Consider the following 23,015-nt stretch of genomic DNA (forward strand, 5'->3'; position numbering starts at 1 on the left):
GATTGGCTTTCCGTTGCAACTTGCCGAGCACGGAAATGAACAGATCTGCAGACTTTTTTTTTTTTTTTTTTAATCGAAATGATCCACCCTGCACAAATTCAAATTGTGCTTGGAAGGAATTATTTTCACCGGACATCATGACAGAGATTTAAATATGTCGGACTTCAACAGATTTTCCCGGTCAAAAGGCCAGCCATTATCAGATAACAGAAAACGCTGATTGATGCATAGCTTTATTTATCTCTGAAGGGAAACAACAGCATGCAATAATGCACTCATGCATTATATCATATTATCATAGTGGATTGTCATAAACTGCTGTTGCAAGACCAGAAGACAAGAACTGAAGAATGCGGTTGTGTCTTCTCAAGCTAAGCTTATCGCACGTGCATCTTTCTCTGTGCATTCCCCGTTTTTTTTTCTTCGTTTTTTTTCCCCCTAAAGTAGATGAGGCACAACGACCGTGCCCGCAGCGCCGCAGGGATTTCTAACAACAGCACTTTGAACGAGGGCGCAAAAAAGGCTGGAGTGTATCTGGGAGTCCAAGCGTGCACGTGTTTATGTGTCTTGGCGGCCTGGGCGTGTGTACGTGTGCGTGTCATGTAATCTGGTCAGGCCCAGCGTATCACCCACCCTGCTCCGACTGGCAGCCGTTGCGACAGCATGACCTCATTGTCACATGGTTTTCGAGTAGGATAAAACCAAACGAGGCCGGAACGGGGACAAAATGAGGGGGGGGGGGGGGGGGAATATCACAGGGGCGAAAAGTAGCCTGTGTGTGGTGAGGAAAGCTGGAAAAGGGACTGGATGGAAGAGAAGAGCGAGCGGGCAGCGGCCAGACGCCAGGAGTGTGGATGTTAAAAAAGCCCTTCTCTGAGTCAGTCACGGTGAAAGACAGTGACTAATACAGAGTTCTGGAATAAGAGCAATACGGGGGATTTTCATTATTCAACACACCTCCAAACAAGCACTTGCGGAAAATATTCCAGTACCTAAAAATTTGTATAATGAACCAAGGACAACCAAAACCAACATATTTTCCTACGGTCTTGTACAACGCTGATATAGTCGACGATGTTTGAGAGCTGCAAACGTTAGGAGGCGTAATCTGCCGCGTGGGCCACGCTCTCGCTTTCCGGCTGTTGGTGACTCGGCGTGATGGATAGCGTGTAGGTTTGTTTGGTCGGGGGAAAAAAAAAATAATAGAATATTTTCCACCTAATCGCAGGGTTGCTTTCATACGGAAGCTGTGGATGAGCTCCTTGCAACAGGAGAGAACATCTCCAGCGCTGGCTACAGTGGTTAATTACACTGATGTGCATGCAATCAGGGCAGGCTGACGTAACACGAAAGATTAAATGTTACTGTGTGTGTGTGTGTAGTCGTTGGCACAGATGAGTGTGTGTTTGTGTGTGTGTGTGTGTGTGTGTGTGTGTGTGTGTGTATGTGTGTGCGTGTGCCAATGCTATGTTAAGCACTGATATAGTGCTGCAACTGACATCTGCTACAGTCTTCAATTCGAGAGGATTCCCTCATTTTTTCGGGGGCAGCTAAATACACGGGAGAGGCACATGCCACATGAGCGTACGGAAATACCAGGAAGGAAGGAAAGAAAGTTGGTAAAAACAGTGGAAAACGGAAAGAGTCATGGAGAAGACACTGGAGCCCAAAATATTGACTTTAGTCTGCAGGAAAGAAGCTATTCTGGGGCGATTTGAACTGTGGCCGCTAAAAGAGCCATGAATTGCGCATCCATTTTGCCCGGTCTCAGCGCCGTCTTAAGAGTGCAATTCACAAAAGATATTGCGCTAATGATATGCCAGCCAAACACGCCCATAAAGTTTAGCAGCGGAGTGCAATTTGCTCTTTTTTTTTGTGTCTGATCGCAATCCATGTGGAAATCCTTGGAGAGGCTGTGCTATGCCAAGTCCTGACAAGGGGGGGATTCGGAAAAATAATTGGAAATTTCCCTTATTTTCAAATCCCAATGACAGGTATCTGATCACGCAGGCACTGGCGCCATTGTTATTTTTTTTGTCCGCTTTACCACCAGCTCTCTGCAGACGATAATAATTTCACTCTAACTGTGTGTAGGCATTAGCGCCGGCGTTTGTGAATTGGACGTTTTCTGCAATGAGGCCCATTTGTATCAAAAGGGGTCACTTTTGGACCAAATGTATAATACATACATTTAAATACGAGCAAAGAGCACCGGCGCACCGAGACGATACTTGCGCGGCGGTGCGGTTAGCAGTGCATTTCGCCGTTTGCGGGTGCTTCATGAATTAGAGTCTTTCTTTTTCGCTCAAAAGCCGCACAATCCTGTCGCGAATTCACCCCCCCCGTGTTTAGGGCCAAGCTTGCACAAAGCACTGTAGTATTTCAAAACACGCTGTCCCTTGATCTTCATCTTGATTATACTGAGTTACATGCGACTGCTGTGACTCATCCTCCCGTCCTTTGGAGACACGGTGGGAGAGAAGCATTCGCTCAGGGCCCGCATACCTATCAAGGCTTCTGTATATGCTGGAAGTTAAAGAGCATCGGAGTATGAATACCATGCTTCATCAGCCGCACGAGCACGACTGAAATATCTTGACGCTGACCATTAAAAAAAAAAAAAATATATATATATATATATATATATATATATATATATATATATATATATATATATATATATATATATATATATATATATATATATATATATATATATATATATATATATATATATATCTCCACGGCTCGCTGAGGGATCATCTCGCTCATAAGCGGCTCCTCTGAAGAGAAAAACATATTGAATATACCGTAGCACCGCCTCAGGGCCAGATTATGTTCAGCTTGGATGAACGCAGAGACAGTGGGTGTCAGAGAAGAGCCTGACGGAGTCCAAGACGACAACGCGGCGCTTGACGTTTCAGCCAAACTCACCGATTTGAGGACAAATCTCAGGAGAGAGAGAGGGAACACGGAAGAGGAGGGCAGCTGCCAAAACGCGGGGTATGTTGATAAAGGGAAAGATGAATCGTTGACCGGAGCCGGGTTTTATACGGTTCTTCCGGAATCCATTGCATTAGGAGGAGCTGCCCCCTCCCATGACAAGACAGGACCGGCGGGCCGCAGGAGACCCCGACCTTCGGTCAAAGCCCCCCTTAAGCTTCTTTCCAGACTACGATTTGATGCCCCTCCCTGTTGTCTGAACAAGGTTCTTCCACAGATGTTTCAAAATGTTCAAGACTATACTGTTCACTGTCGTATACATGGTGGCCATGTGGTTAAAAAAAACAAAAAAAAAGTTTGCGAATAAGGTGTATTCACTCTCGTCCCGTTTCTCTTGGTATTGTCTGATTATATTCTCGTTTTGGGGCCTTTGGACAGACACCAAGCATTGACAATTTAAGTGTTTACCTTTTTTTTTTTTTTTTATATTCCACCCCGCTGGGCTGCAGAGTGAACATTCCAGAGCTGGAAATGATTAAGAAAGTAAATTACAAGGTGGTGCTTGTTGTCGGCCGGGGGGGAACACGTTTCTTACGCGACTCAACTCACACTCTTTGGTGACGGCCGTGGACGACCCACTTCTAAACCCGACGTACTGCGGCTCACCTTGACTTGCTGTGTTTTATGCGATTTTATACGATTATACGATATATTTGATTGTGTGGAATAATTCCTTGGACTGGTCTGTTGGGAGCCTGGCGCCCTGTCACACCACCTTGTTTATGAGGGTGATTTCCTGGCCCTGTAACCCTGATTCCCTATAAATAGGAAAGGCAGATAAAAAAAAAAAACAATAGCAACAAAAAAAAACAAAAAAACAATAATAAAGGCAGGGTCCGTGGATTCCCCGCCAACACTTCCTATCCCTGAGCTTCCTTTTGAGTCTGGAGTGAGTGAACCTCCACCCTCCTTCCATGGAGAAGTGTATGTCAGATTTATGGATGGTAGAGAAAGTGAAGTGTGTGTGTGTGTGTGGGTGGGTGTGTGTGTGTGTGTGTGTGTGTGTGTATGTGTGTCTGTGTGTGTGTGCGCGCGCGTGCATGCGTGCGTGTGTCTGGACCCATATACCGCAACAATGAAGCAGACTTCCTCAATGAGTCCTCTGTCCTCACTTCTGGGAAAACAAACAGTGTAAAATGCTGTGGCAGTATTTGAGGGGTGGATTGCAAAGGAATTCAGGTGGTTTAATCAGACACCTCTTAAAAAAAAAAAAAGGGAGAGAAGCATGTAATTTCTGAGAAGGGATGACTGGATACTCGTATTCTTGCATAAGTACTGTGTCATATGAGTTTTTGTACAATCACACACCACACTGCATCGATTAAAACAGGGTTCATTCTGGCCCTACTAAATGAAATTCAAGGACTCTAAAATAATTGTTCATATACTTTAGGTTTTGTTCCATCCATTCGCAAATCTGCCAACACCGCTTGACACACATAACACTTGTAAACAAAACATGTAACACGTGTCAAAATGGTGTGTTTTTTTAAGGGGTGGTGCAATATGTTTGACTCAACAGTTTTGTTTAAAGGAAAAGCTCCAAGGCAAACTTTAATTAACTTCCCCCTAAATACAGCTCTTCATCAGCATTCAAATACTCTTGGGGAACGTCCAGGTGATAGCTTATTTTTCCAGAAAATATTTCACCATCAGTTTCAGGGAGCGTTCAATGATGGCGCAGAAGATAGCAAAAACAAAATATGTTCACACTTGTTGATTATTGGAGGTTTTTTTTATATTAATCATTTAGCTATAACAGATTCAAGGGTTATTACGGACTATATACATTTTGTGTCACATTTTGTGTATAATTTTGTACGTGGTGTTATTTCAGGAGAAAGCCATATGGGACACCCCTTAAAAGAACCCCGGCTTGGTACGCTCCGGAACTCCACCATTGGTCAGTTTAGTTTTTGGAAGATGCAGCGTCGCTGTTTCCCTGGTAACCAAATGTTCTCAGAGCATGAATGCACGAAATAAGAGCGGTTCAGAAAACCCTTTGTCATTAATTAGCCCTCCTACTGTTACAGATCTTCATCAATATAAAAAAACGTGTAACGGAATTAAATACAATAGACTGTGGTGGAAGGAGTACTCAGACTATTTACTGAAGTGAAAGTACTTTATATATATATATATATATATATATATATATATATATATATATATATATATATATATATATATATATATATATTTAAAGTACTTTCATATATATATATATATATATATTTAAAGTACTTTCACTTCAGTAAATAGTCTGAGTTATATACAGTTAATATATATATTATATAGGCACAAAGCTGAAATCTGTAGACTGCGTTTCCCACAGGCAGACTACGGGCTCTGGAGTCTTAACCCGGATTGAGCCTTTTATAGCTTTGAACACAATCGCACTGTGATCCCACTGTACTGAGGATAATCCAATACCTGCTCTTAATTGCACTTAAAGAATTAAAAGTACTTCATATATCCAGTGCTATGCTATAACACAGGCCATAATATGGAATAAAGTGCTACTGAAGCTTTTTTTCTGCAGATGAGTGCTCATGCATATTCTGATCTAAATTTCAGATTGTCATTAAAATACACATTTTAATGTAAAATTGTAATTTTTTCATGATTGTTATTAAAATATTAAGTGAACGATCAAAATGTACAGTACATACAGTTTGAAGAAGAAAAAAGTTTATTACAATTATTATTTGTCTTTTTTGGTGAAATCTGCCCTTATAGAAGACTTAATAGTACATAAATATAAATCCAGATTTTATTCTTAAATCACCGCCACTTTTTTGAAATGTCGTACAGTAAAAAAGTAGATTATTATATCATGTCATAGAGAATAGAATCATACCTTGCTACGTAAAGTAGGCTTTCAAAAAAACAAGCCAAGCCGTACTTCAAGCGATTCTAAACTTAGACCTAAACTTTTCCTTCTTTTGAGGGATGGGGTTTTCAGCAGATAATGAGAGAGAGTGAGATAGAGTTAAGGAGCTTGGGTTGCTGGCTAGTGGCAAAACAAGCACGGGGAGGGGAGGAGGAGGGGCCGGCGACGGCGGGCGGTGATCTAATGTTTTGGCAACAAGCTGCTTTAATTAACTAATTCAGGATGACCTCACCGCACAGTCGCCATGAGTACGACACGTGCGCTCTCCTCGGCGGGAACCTCAGCGGCCATTTTTTAATATATTTTTTTAATGTTGCACAACGGAGGATTGCAACACGGCGTCGATCAGCCGACGAGGTGTGTAAGGTGATCTCAGTGTCGTCATACCGCAGGTGCCGTTTTGTTTTGCCGCGACGTAATGGAGACAAATGGCATTGGTTGAGGTGGAGTCGGGGCCCTTTCTTGTTTTCCTTTGTGACCCACCCCACCCCCCACCCCCTGCAAGCCTAGGAACCCATGTCGTGACCTTTTTGCAAAAACACCTGTAACTTTAGACAATTTTACGGCTACAGAGAGGGAGGGAGAGAGAGATAAACAAAAGATAAACGTTAGAAAGATGGAAGCTGAAGTCCTACTCCCACTCACAAACACAAACACGGAAAAAATCAACCTGGCCGACAACCTTTCGGACTTCCCCTCCCAGCGTGCGTGTCGGAGCCTCGTGTGGTTAATGTTTTCCATGTTTCCAAATGTTTCCCATGTTTCCCAATGTTTCCCATCCTCTTGTAACAGTGTGATCCTTCAGAAGTCTCTACGCCTGAACCTTGTTTTTTTTAACTAGCTATACGCCACGACACCCCACATCAGTGCAGTGTCATAGTACACCAAGCCTCGGTCACAGACCTTAAACCGGCCATGGATCTGGTCCTAAAGATCCCATCGGAGAATCCTCATTGTCAGATGTGTGGGAACCTGAAGCGTTGACGGCATGTATGCTGTTTTTACACTGTGAACAAAAAGCCAAATCAAAATGCCAGCAACCAAATCTTCATCGGTGGTACGAATTTAGCCCGTGCTTTCAAACCCGAAGCCCGAAACCAGATGGACCCGGTAGAGAAAAAAAAATATACAGGTCAGTGTCAAAAGGGCTTGAAAGAAAAGAGTATTTGTGCGAGAATTCTCACACGACAGCCATGGCTTTGTTGTCTGGCCATCTTGACTGTGGGTTTTTTCATGCCAAAGGGGGGGAAACTGTAATGTGCACTTCCTTCTACGAGGCTCCGTGGCCTCACATCGGCGCGGTTACTGTACATGACTTTTGTTTGAGGCAACGTCAAGGCAACACATGCAAACACATGCACAAACACACAGACACACGCACACATTTCCAGTCATTAAAAACAATTTCTCGACACCCCCCCCGCCCCAATGTCTCACAGTGTGGGCAGGCTGTTGTTGAGGGTTTCACCTGTGTCAGTCCGGTCGATTATGTTTTCAACGGCTTCCAGTTAACTCTCAGGAACCTCATCGGACCCCAGTCTCGGTCTGACCCTCGGCCGAATGGACTTCAGAAAGACGGAAATCATTTGCGGGGGCCCTGGAAATCGCAGCGTCATCACATCCTGTTCTGTGTGTGTGTGTGTGTGTGTGTGTCTAGCCCTACAGCCAAGGTGGAGGGAATGCATGACACATCAGTAAACAATGACAGCGCGCTGCACTTCATAGATCGTCGATGCAGATATTAGGTGTCGTCAATCACAGGCTTGTTGGGGATTGTTCCTGGTATCTCGGGCCACACTTCCACGCAATTTCACACAGATCCCAGGACCAATGTGCGTGACACACAGTTTCGCCCTATAAGCCCTCAAACAGGAAAAAGCATCGAGATCTAAAAATAGCCTCCTCTAAAATGTAACTCGTTGTCAGGTGAAGGAGGCGTGAGGGTTGGCACAAACAAGGGGAAGTCAATCGAGTAAACTCTACATTTTCCCCTGTTCTGCTGTCAGCAGTATTGCATCCTTTGTTCTGAGAAGGGATCGGTGTTTATGCCTCACGACGGTGAGATCACAGGGTCAACTCTAAGCATGACAAATTAGACAAAAACTATTTTCTCTATCGAGTGAACTGCCGAGAAAATACAGAACACGGCTTTACAGCCTGGTTATTCGTTCTACTCGGTGCATTTGGACAGTTGAGGCACCTGGATAGTCCTCGAGGACGCAGATTGGGGTTGAGTCTGGAGTGGAAAGTGTGGAAATCAGCAAGAAATGCCGCAGATGAAGATGTTTAATATCTGGCAACGTAAACAAAGATTATAAAGCTCATTTTTTAAATCTCCCTGCACTTGTCAGGCATAGGGCCGCACGGCTATTCATGTGATTTCCTGGTATTCCGAAGCGGAGCCGGACGCGGGCGCTCCGTCATCGCTGACAGCTTCTCCGCAGCTCCTCCGCAGCTCCTCCGGCTCCGTTCCGCTGACCCCGCCGCCGTCGCGTTCTGCAGCCCCGGCCTCGTCCACACCTCCCCTTCCCCGGTCTTGGGCTATTTGCGGAGCCCCTCGACTGGGCGTCGATCAAGGACGGCGACAACCCAAGGAGATTGTTGGCCGAAATTCTTTTTTGTTTTCTTTGTTATTATGCGTTGCCATGTCACTCATGGGATGCCGCAAAATGTGACACCCCCCCCGCCCCCCCGGCGTATTAGGGGTGTCCTTCCTCGGAATAGATCCATCACGACACGTAAATACAGATTACGTGGCTTTTAATAGTTGGTTATGAAAAAGCTGCGCGTGGACTCTTATAATAACTCGCCCGGATGCCAAAAATAGTCATACACTGCAGACGTGGTGAGATGAGGCGAGGCTGTCACTCACAAGAACTACATTGACGGCGTACCAGCGATAACCTACAAAAACATAATTTATAGAGATTAGGCAACATACATATAGAAAGAAATGTGAACGATGCAAGACAATCGGAGCAGTGAATCCCCCCGCCCCCCAAAAAAAGCAGCGGGATTGCCAATTCGTAGCGAAACACAAACCGCACAGACTCGCGGGTGTCTGGTTGGCCGTGCCTGGCGCTGCAGCTGAAAAACGTGAGCGCCGCCGAGAGAGAGAGAAAATGGGGTCGGCGGCAGACGAGGCTTCCAGCGGGACGCGACCACAGCGTTCCACTGGGTTTTATAATGCTAGTGTACTGCTCTGTTACCTCCGCGCGCTGGAATGTTGCGAAAAGTGGAAAAACTGACACACACGCATGTTTAAGAGGCAGTTGCAAACTAAGTAAGTTCGTCTGTGGCATGAGCTCAGACACAAATAAAGTCGACAGCTTTTCTTTTTTTTTTTTTTACTAACTAACTATGTGGTGGTGATTCCTCCGGGGCCTTACTGGATTAACCAACATGTTTTTTCTGTTATTTACTGGGTATACAACATTCCAGCTGGGATAATATTAAAGGTGCATCTGTTACTACATTTATTGCAAAGTAAAGGCAGGAAATAGCCAGCCGGCACCCCCTTAGGACAGCTATTTTACCTTTACATAACCATTAAAGCCCCCCACCGTCCACACACAGACACACACACACAGACACAAACACAATTTTCCCTTCGTTTCTGTCTCTCGCATAGGACATCATATGGGAGACATAAACCCTGTGTGTGTGTGTGTGTGTGTGTGTGTGTGTGTGTGTGTGTGTGTGTGTGTGTGTGTGTGTGTGTGTGTGTGTGTGTGTCTGTATTTGAATGAAGAAACAGTGAAGAGAGAAAGGCTTCAGCAGATGCTAAGCTGCCAAAGAGGGGCTCGGAATAACAAAACAAGGCCCCACCCCCACCCCCCAAAGGGGCTTGTGAAGGATGCTGGGTTCAACGGTTCAACTAATGTCGTGCATCAGTCGCAATATTTTATGTAAAGTTAACAAGTTTTACAAGATAGCGACAATGTAGACATGTGAGGGTCCATATGGCGGCAGATCAAGAGACTATTACGGCCGAGTTTTGAAGTCGATGTGGAGGTGCCTCGATCTACAGCTTGACTAATGGCCGCTAGATCTCTGACGGAATGGAAGTCAATGAAAAAAAGGAAACGCTGAGTCAGAAATACATTTGTAAGACTTCAGGGTCTTGCGCACCAAGACTACATTCTACTGCGCCAAATTTAGAAAGTTTCCCTTCCAAGATGGCGGTGGGCGTAAACCCAAACCTGAGGCTTCACCGTGTCACGTCACAAGCGCTTTTTCTACAGGCTATAGGGCAGATGTGTCGGTTGTGTGTGTGTGTGTGTGTGTGTGTGTGTGTGTGTGTTTGTGTGTTTGTGTGTGTTTGTGTGTGTGTGGTTCGACCACCACCGTGTGTGCCCCCTGCATGCCGTAAAATGGGGCAGCAGGCACGTGCGGGGGTGTATGGGGTTGGGGTCAAGGTTGACAATTTCAGGTCAGGTGATCACAGAGCTGGAGACAGATGGTGATTTAGCGCCGCTTGGCAGCAGTTCCCCTCTGGGACATCAGAGACTCCCGCTGGGACAAAGACAACGGAGATGAATGGGATTGGAGCGGGAGATAGGGGGAGGGGCGAGGGGTGAGCATTACATGTTGAAAAATGCGTGGTGGGTGACGAAGAAGATGATGCTGCTGCTTTTATTTCTGTATTTACTTTCCGTGCCTCTGAACTCTGAACCCTGAAGCCCTTTGCGATTGGTCGTCCGCAGTGTTGGTGATGCCTCATCATATGTCTTATGAGGAGTTGCCTGCTGAGGACCTCAGCTAAATCGCTACGACTTCAAGACGACAAATTATCTGCGACGCCGCTGCCCCAGCATCTAGTGATGAGTGATGAAAACGTACGTTTATCCGTCATCAATGGTGAAAAGATGCCCAACATCGATACAATGAGTCCATTTAAAGATTTCAAGATGAGGCAGAAGATGCCGTCCCCGATTTTAACAGTATTTAATTGAAGGCAGACCAAAACCAGTGCGGGTTTGGGGCTTAAAGACTCAAGGCCGCCCATTCAAGGGCAGTAAATCTAAAAATACATCTGCCTAAAGGGCCGCTGGAGTGAAAGACCATCTGACAACGGTGCAGATCTGTGCCAAAGGTGAAACCAAACTCATAAATAAGATCAATTTCCCCCCCATACGCTTCGTCCTTCGGATTTTTATTGTCTACGCCTCATCCACCCGTCCTTTCCACTTCCTCCTCGTCTCCCTGCTGACGACCAGCTGCTGGCCCCACACCTCCATCTGAGTGAGGGACCATCCCCAGAGAGGAAAAGGCGGGTACGGACGGAGAGGAGAGGTATCCGAGAAGGACGCTCTGGATGGAGGGGAGGGAGGAACGAGTGGAAGGGCGCGACTAGACGCCGTGGGTCGTAGGTCAGATGTGCGCGAGCCCCGACTGGAGGGCTTCCTTTGTTTCCTCGCCGTGAGGTCACTCTACCCCAACACACACACCACCACCACCATGCACTTTCATTACATCACGCCCTGCCCTTGGAGTGCACTTTGGGGCCTACACAAATACACCGTTCTCACTGCCTTGGTATCTGTATATCTAAAACCTATATACGCTGGCTTTGTGGGTTTCAAGCCCACACACACACTCACACACACACACTCACACACTCACACTCACACTCACACTCACACACACACTCACACTCACACACACATTGTGGAGGTGAACTCACAGACATAGGGTTCAGAGCCCAGGGGATGGGGCCCCTGATGCAAGGGCCTCTGGGACGAGCAGGCCCATAATCTCTCTGGTTCCATCATCCTCCTGACATCCCCCACCCGTTCAGAGCTTGAGTCCTACTCTTCCTAACCCATCTATTTCTCTCCTCCACTTTGTCCCTCTTCTTCCCACAGACGTTACTTTATCTTCTTATTTGGAGGAATTCAGCCATTTCCAATGAGTGGGTGGTTGACAGTGAGTGGGTGGGTGGGTGGGTAGGTAGGTAGAGCCCCATGGTTGTCCAAGTTACAGGAGGAAAGCTGTGGGACATATGGCCTTTGGGACATTTTCCTTCATATTAGGCCACCTTAGAATTGCGACTTCTCTCCGACTTGTACGTCCTTCGTCCAGGTTTAATTTAAGTATCCATTCTAGGAGTTAGCAACCCCTGTCTGTCAGCACAATCCTTTTAACCAACCAAGTACTGTATACAGTGTAACCAACCGACCAACGCATCAACCAACTTCTTCAGCCAAGAATATGTCTTTGCTTGACCCATTTCTCTTCTAAACCGCCCCCCTTGCAATATTAAATCAGCAGTTATTTCTCCTAAACCTTCAAAGAGGCTCCCCTGTCCTCCTACACTCGGAAACAAACGACCAACATGTACACTATCATTCACCTCTAGTACCACCCACAGAGAACCTTGCCGGAAAACCTACTCAGCCGAGATGAAACAAAAGTCCAAAAAGAAAAAGGGAATATTTTGGGTCCTGGAAGCGTTAAAGAAACAGAAGGTGTACCAAACACGTTCATTATGTCTTGCTGGAAGCTCTGCCTAAACGCACACCGAGTGGTTGACACCTCGGCAGCATCACTGTTATGGTGATTAGATGCCGCAGTTAGCCATCATTCTTAAATAAAAAATGCACTCCATTATACTAGTGGCATCAAATAATATAGCATCGCAAGGGAGAGATGAGCTTGTTGCATAAAGCTGATAGCAACAATGCCATGTTTATGTAAGCCAGGATACAGGAGGAGAAAGGAAAATTATGTAATGAAAAGCCCACTCTTGCATATAATCCGCTGTAACTTAATATGGTCAAGAGTGGCACGATAATAGATCAAACAGCACGACGGAGCATCATAACACAATTTGTTGTTCTGTTTATCTCTTTTTACAATGTGGTGTAACGAGCAAAACATGGAATGGCAAGGGGATTTTTGTCAGGCACATTTCATGCACAGGGGCAATTTAAAGTGCTTTACATAAGGCATCAAGGGACTTTCATCAAAATAAATATTATGCACAACTTTAGTTCCTGGAATGATTTTAAATTATTTGCCTTGAGTTGTTGGTCTCAATTTATTAGTCTTGAACTACTCAAGCAATTCTCAAATAACTGATCTTTCCTTTGGCGGACTTGTCCTTAGCCGACAGCGCAATCACCATCATAATGTCCTGACGTACGAATAAAAGACTTCATAAAAGTTGAAATTTGCATGAAGCCGCTGTCACAAGGAGCTGCCCATTCCAAAACCAGTGGGAGTGGAGTACATGCGCAGTTTGTCAGTGCATAAGCAGCAAAAACATTCACAATTCCAGCTAACTTGAGGGAGTGTTTCGTGGCCTCTACAATTAGAGGAATAGCTCCTCTCACGCCTAGGTGCCGCAGGGCTGCAGGGGAAAAAAACAACATGACAAGGTAACAGCCTTCTAGATTACACCCTCGCAGATCTCTCTCCAATGCACTCTGTCAGCGAGCCAAGTGGAACAGTTTATATTGCGTTTCAGCCGATGCGTCACATATTGGTGTCGGCGGAACCTGGAGCTGAATATCAACGTGCACCGTGTATCACCACCTCTACACAGTTCTACAAATAAAGTACTTAAAACCGGTTCCCATCCTACCGATGAAAATACATTAAGGCATACAAATACCCTGTGTTGTATGCCAAGTCCGCTGACAGCACAGGTCAAAAAAAGAAAAAAAAAGGTGTGGGTTGAATTTCGCCCTTACTGACACACTTCTGGAATATAAATGGCATCAAAACAGAGAGAGGCGCAGTTCTGTCTGTGTCCAGGGAGATGGAGAGAGAACTTCAAATAGGCAGGATTCTGTGTGTGTGATTGTGTGTCCTCTGAGAGAAACCCTGCCGACCACGATATACGTATATTTAGCTGTTTAGGTAGGTTCTGCTGAATGCGTAGCAGGTGCATATATTTTTTTGGAGGCCTCCATGCCCTCTCTCAGTGAGATGGCAGTGAAAGCTAATGTGTTCCATTGCTGAGGGCTGGATTTGAAGCAATAGCAGAACAACACATGGAGGAAATGAGGATGATGAGGGTGTTAAACCTGCTCTCCTGTTCGTCTTGGACCAGGAACGACCTTTGGCGGTCGACCTCTCCGTCTCCGTCTCCCTTTCTCACCGGTTCTCCTCAAAGGACCCGCAGCCAGAGAAAGTATATGAAGGAATTCCTCAAGTAAACTGTCACCGGACGAACAAAAGATGAGGTGCCAGGGGAGAGGACGCCGTCCCGCAGATTAATTAGTATTAAGTTGATTAGGACAGAGCCGCACGTCCCGTCAGGTCTTGACCCCACGGGACTGTGTCTGCAGGTGATCCATCATGGGAACAGAACCCTCACTGATGCGGGGGGGGGGGGGGGCCTTAGAACTCTTGGGGACACACTGTAGACAGAAAGGGCTCTTCCCTTCGCTACCCCAGTAACCAACGGAGACAAAAGAGAAGGACGACGGAGAGACCTCCAGCAGAACACTGACACCGTTCACAGAAATAAGGTTGAATGAATACCCAGACAAATGCCCGACACGTATAAAATGCGAGAATCGCTCTGTTGTCGTCTTCGTTTATCAATCAGCTTTTGTTGTGGGTGAAATGTAGTTAAGAAAGAAGCACCGTGAAAAAGAAAAAAATGACTTTTAAATCACATGCTCGTTGGCATTTGTGATCTACGATCGTTCAGCGTTTACGGCCACATGATGCACAACTCTAAATCCCTGAAATATGAACTAAATGCATTTATGGTCTCATTTTCCGCAAGGTAGAAGGAGAGGGATAAGAATTGTGCATTAGAACTTGTTGCCCCGCTCACAGCGAGGAGCAGGCGCGGTTCGGCTGTTCCCGCCTGGAGGGCACAGCGATTAACCTTGTTTACTTTTCCCGGGCACCCTGGTGGGCAAGGTTGGCATTGGCGGCAGAAGGCAACATGCCACACACTGCACTGCCGACCGGGTGAGTCACCTCAATGCTGTGAAAATGTGACCGCGACAAAGAGTGTATTCATGCCTCAGCAGAACAAAAAAAACAACAAAAAAAAAAACTTGTGATAAATGGAGAAAGTCAGTGATGGGGAGAATGAGAGAGAGAGAGAGAGAGAGAGAGAGAGAGAGAGGGAGGGATGGAGTGCAACAAAAGACAAAAGAACATCAGCGCCTATCAGGGAACTTATCGTCCAGGTCAAAGCATCGGCGCTATAGAAAACAAGCCATGCCTCTGTTTGTCGGGATGAATGCGCGGGTCACAGGTCACACGGGCTGCTCCCACTGCTTCCACAACCTGATGATCCACTTTTTTTTTTTAAATGGCCATTTATGATTATGACAACTGAATACATTTAGGTCTGCCCACTCCATGAACCAAACACGGCCTTTATCGGATGAACGCGAGAGAAAGCTGACGAATCTACCCAAAATCCTTTGTGACAGTACTAATGTCCCCTTGCCGTGTGTTGAAGTAAGCATGCTGAATGAGTTGCGCTTCCACTTCATTAAAAATAAAGAGCGTTGTGGTAGACACACAGTGGCTACTGTCACGTGTGGAGATCGCAGTATGTACGAGCGCTGGATCCCCCCTCCTTTCATCCTCCTGTCTGGAAGAAGGGGGGCTGATGAGACGGTGATGGCACGACGCCCCCCGCTCCCACCCACAATGCAACCCAATACAATATAACACACTGTGGCAGAATATGGCAGAGGAATCGGGGGGGGGGGGGGGGGGGTGGAGATGATGAAAGGTGGAGCAGAAAAGAAGGCGCAACATCAGCCTGGAGAGATGAGAGTCTGACCCACTTACCCATAATGCCTCAGGGGTGGAAAGCATGGGGGGGGGGGGGGGGGCATAGAGCAGTGCAACCTCACGTGCAAGTGTGAGCACACCCACAATCACGGTGCACACACACACACACACACACACACACACACACACACACACACACACACACACACACACACACACACACACACACACACACACACACACACACACACACACACACACACACACACACACAGTAGTGGGTGCCAAAAGGTGAACAAGCTCTGCAGGAAGGACAAGAAAAGGCCAGATCCTGCAAGCCTGAGCATGCAGAGGCTAAGCACTGGCAGGCAGAGACAGCTACAGGTCTGACCAGACCACACACCCACCCACCCCCACCCCCACACACACACACACACACACACACACCCTCTAAACGGTTTCAAATGTTGACAGACAGATCTGTTGCCACATGACAGCGTATCTTGACCTACATTTACCATGTTAGAAGGTGCAAAATGAAGCACGAGGCGCAGATGCATTGTCTTTTCAGACAAACAGAAGCTCCCTCTTTCATCGGTACAAGCGTCAATACCGTGAAACGAAAACACGGACGGGCACAGGACTACCTGTCTGCGTTATCGAGCGAGCGTTCGGGGGATCTGGCTGGGGGATCCATCGCTAAAAGAGACGCTTTGGCGGTCTGTGGAGGAGAGTTTTCGGCGGTCCGGCCGAGACGGCAGAATGGGCTCCTCATGGCCGGGCTAAATGTACTCCTCCATCTCAATCTCTGTCGCTTTGCTGCGCTGAACAAAGGAGATAAAAAGGAGAAATGATGGACCGCATATGTTTCCCCAGGAGAGATGGGAGCCCGCATCTCCAAGTCTAATGGGTTACGGGGCGAGGGGGGGTCAAAGTGGGTTTCTTGGTGGCGGGGACAATGAAAGACTGAAGAGGATAAAGGAGAGAGTGTCTGTGCTACTGGGGGTGGATTTGGGCTTATTTGCACCGTCACGGTTAGGCATAATTTCACTTATTAATTCTGGGACACGTGCCTTACTGTGTGTGTGTGTGTGTGTGTGTGTGTGTGTGTGTTTGTCTGCGCAGGCGCTGCACTGACAGCTGTTGTGGTCATGTTTAACGGACACAGTCTGGGCTATAAGCCGAGTGTATGGAGGCAGCCTATTTATAATAGCGGTTCAAGGGAAATAATTTACTCGGTAAAGGCTGTCGTCCGATCATTCAGCGCTTCACTGCTGATGGGGGTCCTACTCCAGCAAGGTTTAGAGAGGCCTGACCTTGCCAGTTGTGTCTGTGGGCCTTCACTTCTCGTGGCTTTTCAAACAGGAAAGCAGAATCCCCACGGACGGTGGTAAAACGAGTCGCGTTAATGATATTAACAGGAAGGCCGTGACAAGCACCGTGCTGAAGCACCCCTCCTCGAAAGACCCAGTGCCAATGTGCTTCAAAGACGCAGCCGGTTAATCTCCCTCTTCTTCCATTAATTCTTCAGAATTTTATCCAAAATAATGTACACCAAGAACATCTGAATTTGATGGTTCAGCATCACTTTCCTGCTCTGATACGTCGCAATGCGTTGTTAATGTACTCGTGTGGCACATAAAAAAAATGGTCCCCCTGCCTTTCAAAGCAGAAATATCCCGAGGGCCAGCGAAAGGAAGATAAACATTTGGCTTTTGTTTGGCTTGTGACTCACACTCAACTGCCAAAAATATTTGTAAGACTCTCTTGGCCTAATTGTCTTACATTTAGGCTTTCCCTAAATAACAATTGCAAAAAGGTAATGCACTACTGCCATCGTGTGGACACACGTGCGAACGACAGAATGAAAAAATCCAAATCCAAATTGAAAGTCATCAACTCAGGAAATGTTTTTGAAATAAAACACAAAAATTAATATAATAAATTATATACAGTATAATATTTATTTAACTTAAGGAGGAAAGAAGAAGTTATCAAGAAAGTGAGGGTCCAGGCTCAAAACTGGGTCAAAGGTACATTTTGACCCCGTCCAAATATGTATATCTATTTTATAACATTTCAGTGGTTCGCCAGTTAATTTTTGGATTACTACCATTCAGGGTTATTTGCATTTCATTGCAGCCTCAATAAAACTAGTCAGTAGCCACTTCATTCAATGACTTTTCGTTTCGTCGCCTTTCCAGCACTTTGGGATCACGACTCGGCGACCGGGGGCAGATTCGAGACCGGTCGAGAAGAACTAGGTTGGACTGTGAGGGAGGGTTCAGATCGTTACTATGGCGACAGGTGCAGGAACGGGTTAAGTGTGTTGAAGGAAGCAGTCATCAGCGCCGGGTCACGACGGACCGATGGCAGACGAAAGCTTGTCCTCAAGCCACCCCCCACTTCAGAGTCTCCTCCTTCTCCCCGCGCAGGTCCATTGTCTGTTCGTTATTGGTTGACCTGTGGAACACCTATCACTACCAGCAACAGCAGCGGCACGCAGATAAGCTCTGCGGCGCCGGGCAAAAGAGCTCAGTGGCCCGGTGCCAACCCGGAATTTCTGTTTGCCTATTGAGAGTTTGTTTGTCTCGCCGCTGTACGACCGGCAATTCTTTACCCCGCCCTCACGACGAGACACTCTGGGACGCAGACGCTCCCCCGTTAACTTGACGCCGTGAGAAATAAATCTCCCCGTGTCCCAAAGTGACCTCATCTGAGACAGCCCCCTCCTCCATTCCAGTCGATTCACCGCGGTCTGTCAGAACAGTGAGGGTAAAAAGAAGGGGGATAAAAAAAAAATGGGATGAAGGAGAGGAGGTCATTGAGTGAGGGGGGGGGGGGTGATCAACGGAAGTAGGAGGCGAGAAAAAATGGGGCAAGGTGCCTTTGCAGCTCGATCCGGAAAGCGCGACTTCGAGCCAGTAAAAATCACATGGGTGAGTGTTGTTTGCGTTCCCTCCCTCTCACTGGCTCAATCTAGGGATCACTCCCTCCCTCCCTCCCTCACCCGCCCACCAGTTGGTTCCTGCTAAGAGCCACAGCGATAAGAGCGGCGGCTGAGAAGAAACGTAGACACCGTCACCTCTCTTGTGCCATCGTTCGACCGTCTCGGGACTCAACCGTGAGTATCTGAACATTCTAGGACTGTCAGAGCTAAACAGATACATTTGTTTTGAAATAGGCTGAGATGGGGAGGAAGAAGCAAACACGCCCCCCCCCCCCCTCCTATTCTGGGGATCGTGGCGGACGTGCAGAAATGATCATGACCCTTCACGCAGACCTAGCTGCTCGATTTCTACTATGGCAGTTCTGTGCGTGTTGCATTGTTGTAGTTGTGAAGAAACCGACACAATAACTCAATAAATAGAACAATATATCCCGAGTCGAGTGCCTTTTCTTCACAATGTTTTCTTATCAAGTATGCATGAGCAACTCCATATTAGGATGCGAAAACTGATTGCAGCACGATCTGGCTATTTTTGGCTTATTTTGATATCGAATGAGGGTTCGCCGTGGTGTTTGCGAAAAAATTTAAACTAAATTCCGTTGAACTCCAAGTCTTGTGTGATACAAGAGGCCGTGACCGACGAGCCACCATAGTCACTGCTCCAAAGTGGGCGAAATGCCAACTTCCTTCATTTTTACCCACTTGCATTTCTATGTGAGTCTGTGTTTTCCCATCTAGGTCATCATAGAAGTAAGCCAAGTCATATTTTGACCCCAAAGGAGAGGTATGGAATTTATCCAGACAACCTTTGATATGTGTGAATAAGCCCTTTGGATCCACAGTGTGAAAGAACAGTCAACATTGAACAGTGCCTTTGTCAAATACCTGCTGTGGAAGTGGGATCAGTTTACCTGAAATTAAGTCAGTGGTGCTTAAAACCTTTCAATATAAAGTATGCATTATTAAATAATATATACTTGGAGATGAGGAATACTAGTGAGGAATGTTTCCCACCTGTTGATAAACTCATGACAACACAGGCGATACACAACACTATTTAAACATGGCGATTTCGCTTGGAGGGAGAGGGGTCCCGATCGAGACCTGATCTAAGGTCTTCTAGAGCCGTCTTTCTCTCCTTCTCCCAGTGAGAAGTGAAGGACTGTGTGACTCGGCTGTGCGCGAACAAAGCAGACACTTTCAGTTTTGTAGAGTCTGACTAAGTATTGATAAAATGCTAGTATTTTCACCAAATTTGATGAATGTCGGCGCTGATACGTGAAAATGAACTAAATGTGTTTTATTTATATATATATATATATATATATATATATATATATATATATATATATATATATATATATATATATATATATATATATAATATTTTTAATCCAAATGACATTAGGCAAGTAATGAAATCAGTGTACGCCCGAGCGCCGTGTAACACCGGTAACTGTGGCAACCCTGATATTTACATTATAGTCCAGATCTATAGTAAAAGCAGTTACGCAACAACCTAATCTCATCCCCCTGGTCTAGGCGGTCAAGCAGCTGTCAGACATCCTCTTATAGTCTGGTACCTTTGTTTACATTGATGGATTAAGCAGGTTAGTGGGAGGTGAAAGTGATTGAGTTAATCGGTTAATGATATCACAAAGAAACAACTAGGACTGTGTTTATGTGCAGAGGTTTGCCTCATTGGCACCAGAGGTTGCGGCCCTACTAGCTGTGCGAGCAAATCTAAAGTTATTTATTAGGCCGGATGAAATTGCATTGCATTGTGCAGCAAGGTAGGGTGGTGCATGAAAGACAAAAAGCAACACAGTGAAAGGTGAATAGTAACAAACATTAACAACAATATTACAGTATGTACAGTATGTGCTCCTTAATATTCTGTTTCCATTGTTGATTGCGGGGTCTGCCTTTACTGCCAAGAATGCACCGATTGGGCAGGCGCAAGAAGAGAAAAGTATCAATGGTTGATAAACCGCCTTATCAGTTGTGGTTATTATGGCCATGCCATTATTCCGAAACCCCAACAGTCCGAAAAATGTCCCATTGGACATGGATGACACCCTAACCCTTACCCTAACCTAGCCCTGTACTTAAACTTAATTATCTCTAACATTATACCTAAACGTAACCATCTCGAACATTGTACCAAAACTTAACCATCTCTAACCCAACAATATTTTTTGACTATTGGGATTTCGGAACATTTGACAGCCACAGAACAACGCCCTGGGATTATAAAATCTCAAGTGATCAGGAAAACAAAGTCATACATCGATCAGAAGACGAATGAAAGCTTTCGGGGAAAAGAAACAGCCAAGATCTCAGAGCAAAGACCTTAGAGCAAGGACGAGGGAGTTGTACCGCTTTGAATGGAGTTCTGGGACTTGTGGTGCAATTCACCCCACACAGATGTTACGGACGGGCACTTTAAAATGATTCCATAAGAGTACTCAAGAAATACCAAGACATACACTTACACAAGTATACTCACATAGAACGGGTAGAAATATACTTTTAACACTAAAATATACTTTCGTTATCGTTTCGTTTCGTTATATATATATATATATTTTAACTTTGGGATGCAGGTTAATGAAAGTAAAGTTCAGGAAAAGTACTCTGCAAATCCTACCTTTTTATTGAAGATAGAGGGCGACCACGACGGAACGTTGTTACGGGTGTTTCTCGGGAAAACAGCTGCCCTTCCCCCGTTCTAATGCCCTGCTCGCCCGCCTCCAGATGCTCCGGCTGACCTCGGGCCGCCTGGGAAGCCTCCTGGCCCGGCGCGTCACAGCTGCCCTGGCCCTCGGCACCGCGAGGACCGCGAGCCGCGGACACGGTACGGACGCCGCGGAGGTGCCCGGTTCAAACACATCCGAACGGGCTTTTCAAACAAGCATCGCGCTGGGACCGGTAGAGGGCGCCAGAGTCCTGGGGTAGGGGGGAATCGAACTCCGCTTTGAGGATATATAGAAAAAAAAGACATTATAAACACAAGATGCTTGTTTTTTTTGGGACTTGTGTTATTTATTAAAAGAGAAAATAAAAAATGATCGTCTATATAAACTAGTTACACCATTTCCGACACGACACGACAGAAAGATTGCGGGACAGTTTGATGTTCCATGTGGTCCAACCTCACCGCCCCAGGAGCTTGAGGCCCCTCGTTGCAGAGGGACATCCCGCGGTCAGATGACCTCTCACCTCTCCCCCGTCCTCCTTCCCTCCAGATGTCGCAGAGTCAGTGGACATGTCCCGTCCTATGTACTGGGACCGCCTGGACACCCCCTTGCCGGACCGACCCTACAAAGAAGTCCTCAGTGCCTCCGACAAGAGCCTGAAACAGAAGGAGCAGGGGCCCTGGTCCCAGCTGTCCAAGGAGGAGAAGATCGCCTGTGAGACACCGTCTTATTCCGTCCGACGGTCTTAAGACAGCAGCAATTGATTTTACCTCTTCTGACTTTTATCAGCTGACTTTTGGGATGTGGGTATGTGCAATAAATATGACCGTGCCACGCTCTTTCAGTGGCTTCGGTCTCATTCCCTATAGCTCCTTTTTTTCATGCATTATGCACGACAAACATCCCATAACGCACACACACCACTGGGTCTAATCCTACTGTGCAGGAGAGCGGTGGTTCACCCTGGGCCTAAATTGTTTCAATCTTTATTTCAGTGTACAGGCTGACGTTCTGCCTGACCTTCCCCGAGATGAGGCGGCCCTCAGCCGAGTGGAAGACCGTCGTGGGCGGCATCTTCATCTTCATGGGTTTAACCGGTCTGCTGGTCATCTGGCAGGCGCACCACGGTAACTCCTCCGATGATCGGACGTAAGGGTCCCGCAACTCCTCTCACTTCTCGCGTCCGAGAGCACTGGTCTCTCATTGAACTCACCGTGACGTCTCTAGTTCCAGGGGCTCGTTGAGAGCTTCCACCTTTAAACACAGAACATCTCGGTTGTGCGGTGCACGCACACATGGCCCGGTCGTTCCTAATTTTTTATTTTATTATTTATTTTAAACTTTTTTTTTTTTCAGTCCGCCCCCCGCGCCCCGTGACCTTCGACGAGGAGTGGCAGGCCAAGCAGCTGCAGAGGATGCTGGACATGAGAGTGAACCCCATCGAGGGCTTCGCCGCCAAATGGGACTACGAGAAGGGCCAGTGGAAGTAGAGACGGACATGCGGACCAAAAGCGACTTCCTCCGCTCTCGCCATATTTAACAACCTCCTTCACGACTTGTCGTGGTGATAGAACCGCGTCCATCCTACTCTGCTGCTCAAATAAAGAGTCTTACAGGCACGTCGCTGGATGACTTCTGTTCTCATCCTCGATAAACAGATGGTAGACGCTCTTAACTGCCTTTTTCTGCATGACCTCAGAACCAAATTGGGCAGGGAAAGTGACTCGCATTTTGAGGGATTTCCAGCTGCGGG

The 23,015-nt window shown here is 46.4% G+C and overlaps 1 protein-coding gene across 3 annotated transcripts; it reads left to right on the plus strand.

Moving 5' to 3' along the window:
* The first annotated feature begins 18,589 nt into the window (after positions 1–18,589).
* Positions 18,590–22,881, plus strand: cox4i2 (cytochrome c oxidase subunit 4I2). Of its 3 annotated transcripts, none has more exons than XM_080015568.1 (6): positions 18,625–18,737; positions 19,302–19,347; positions 21,321–21,420; positions 21,812–21,976; positions 22,258–22,389; positions 22,619–22,881. In XM_080015568.1, the coding sequence occupies exons 3-6, from the start codon at positions 21,321–21,323 to the stop codon at positions 22,750–22,752; spliced, it is 531 nt and encodes a 176-aa protein (XP_079871694.1). In that variant the 5' UTR covers positions 18,625–18,737; positions 19,302–19,347; the 3' UTR covers positions 22,753–22,881. The 3 variants fall into 3 exon arrangements, with proteins under 3 accessions (XP_079871695.1, XP_079871694.1, XP_079871696.1); XM_080015570.1 differs by having other exon boundaries at positions 18,656–18,737; positions 19,283–19,347; XM_080015569.1 differs by lacking the exon at positions 19,302–19,347 and having other exon boundaries at positions 18,590–18,737.
* Positions 22,882–23,015: the final 134 nt, after the last annotated feature.

The sequence above is a fragment of the Zeus faber genome (genome assembly GCF_960531495.2).
Source record: "Zeus faber genome assembly, chromosome: 15".
In the NCBI taxonomy this organism is placed as follows: Eukaryota; Metazoa; Chordata; class Actinopteri; order Zeiformes; family Zeidae; genus Zeus; species Zeus faber.

What these genes read in the sequence shown, in the direction of transcription:
- cox4i2 (XM_080015569.1), top strand. Translation starts at nt 21,321, where the DNA reads ATGCTCCGGCTGACCTCGGGCCGCCTGGGAAGCCTCCTGGCCCGGCGC. An exon ending in GACCGCGAGCCGCGGACACG is followed by an intron (nt 21,421 to 21,811) that starts GTACGGACGCCG and finishes CCTTCCCTCCAG; the next exon opens with ATGTCGCAGAGTCAGTGGAC. An exon ending in CAAGGAGGAGAAGATCGCCT is followed by an intron (nt 21,977 to 22,257) that starts GTGAGACACCGT and finishes TCTTTATTTCAG; the next exon opens with TGTACAGGCTGACGTTCTGC.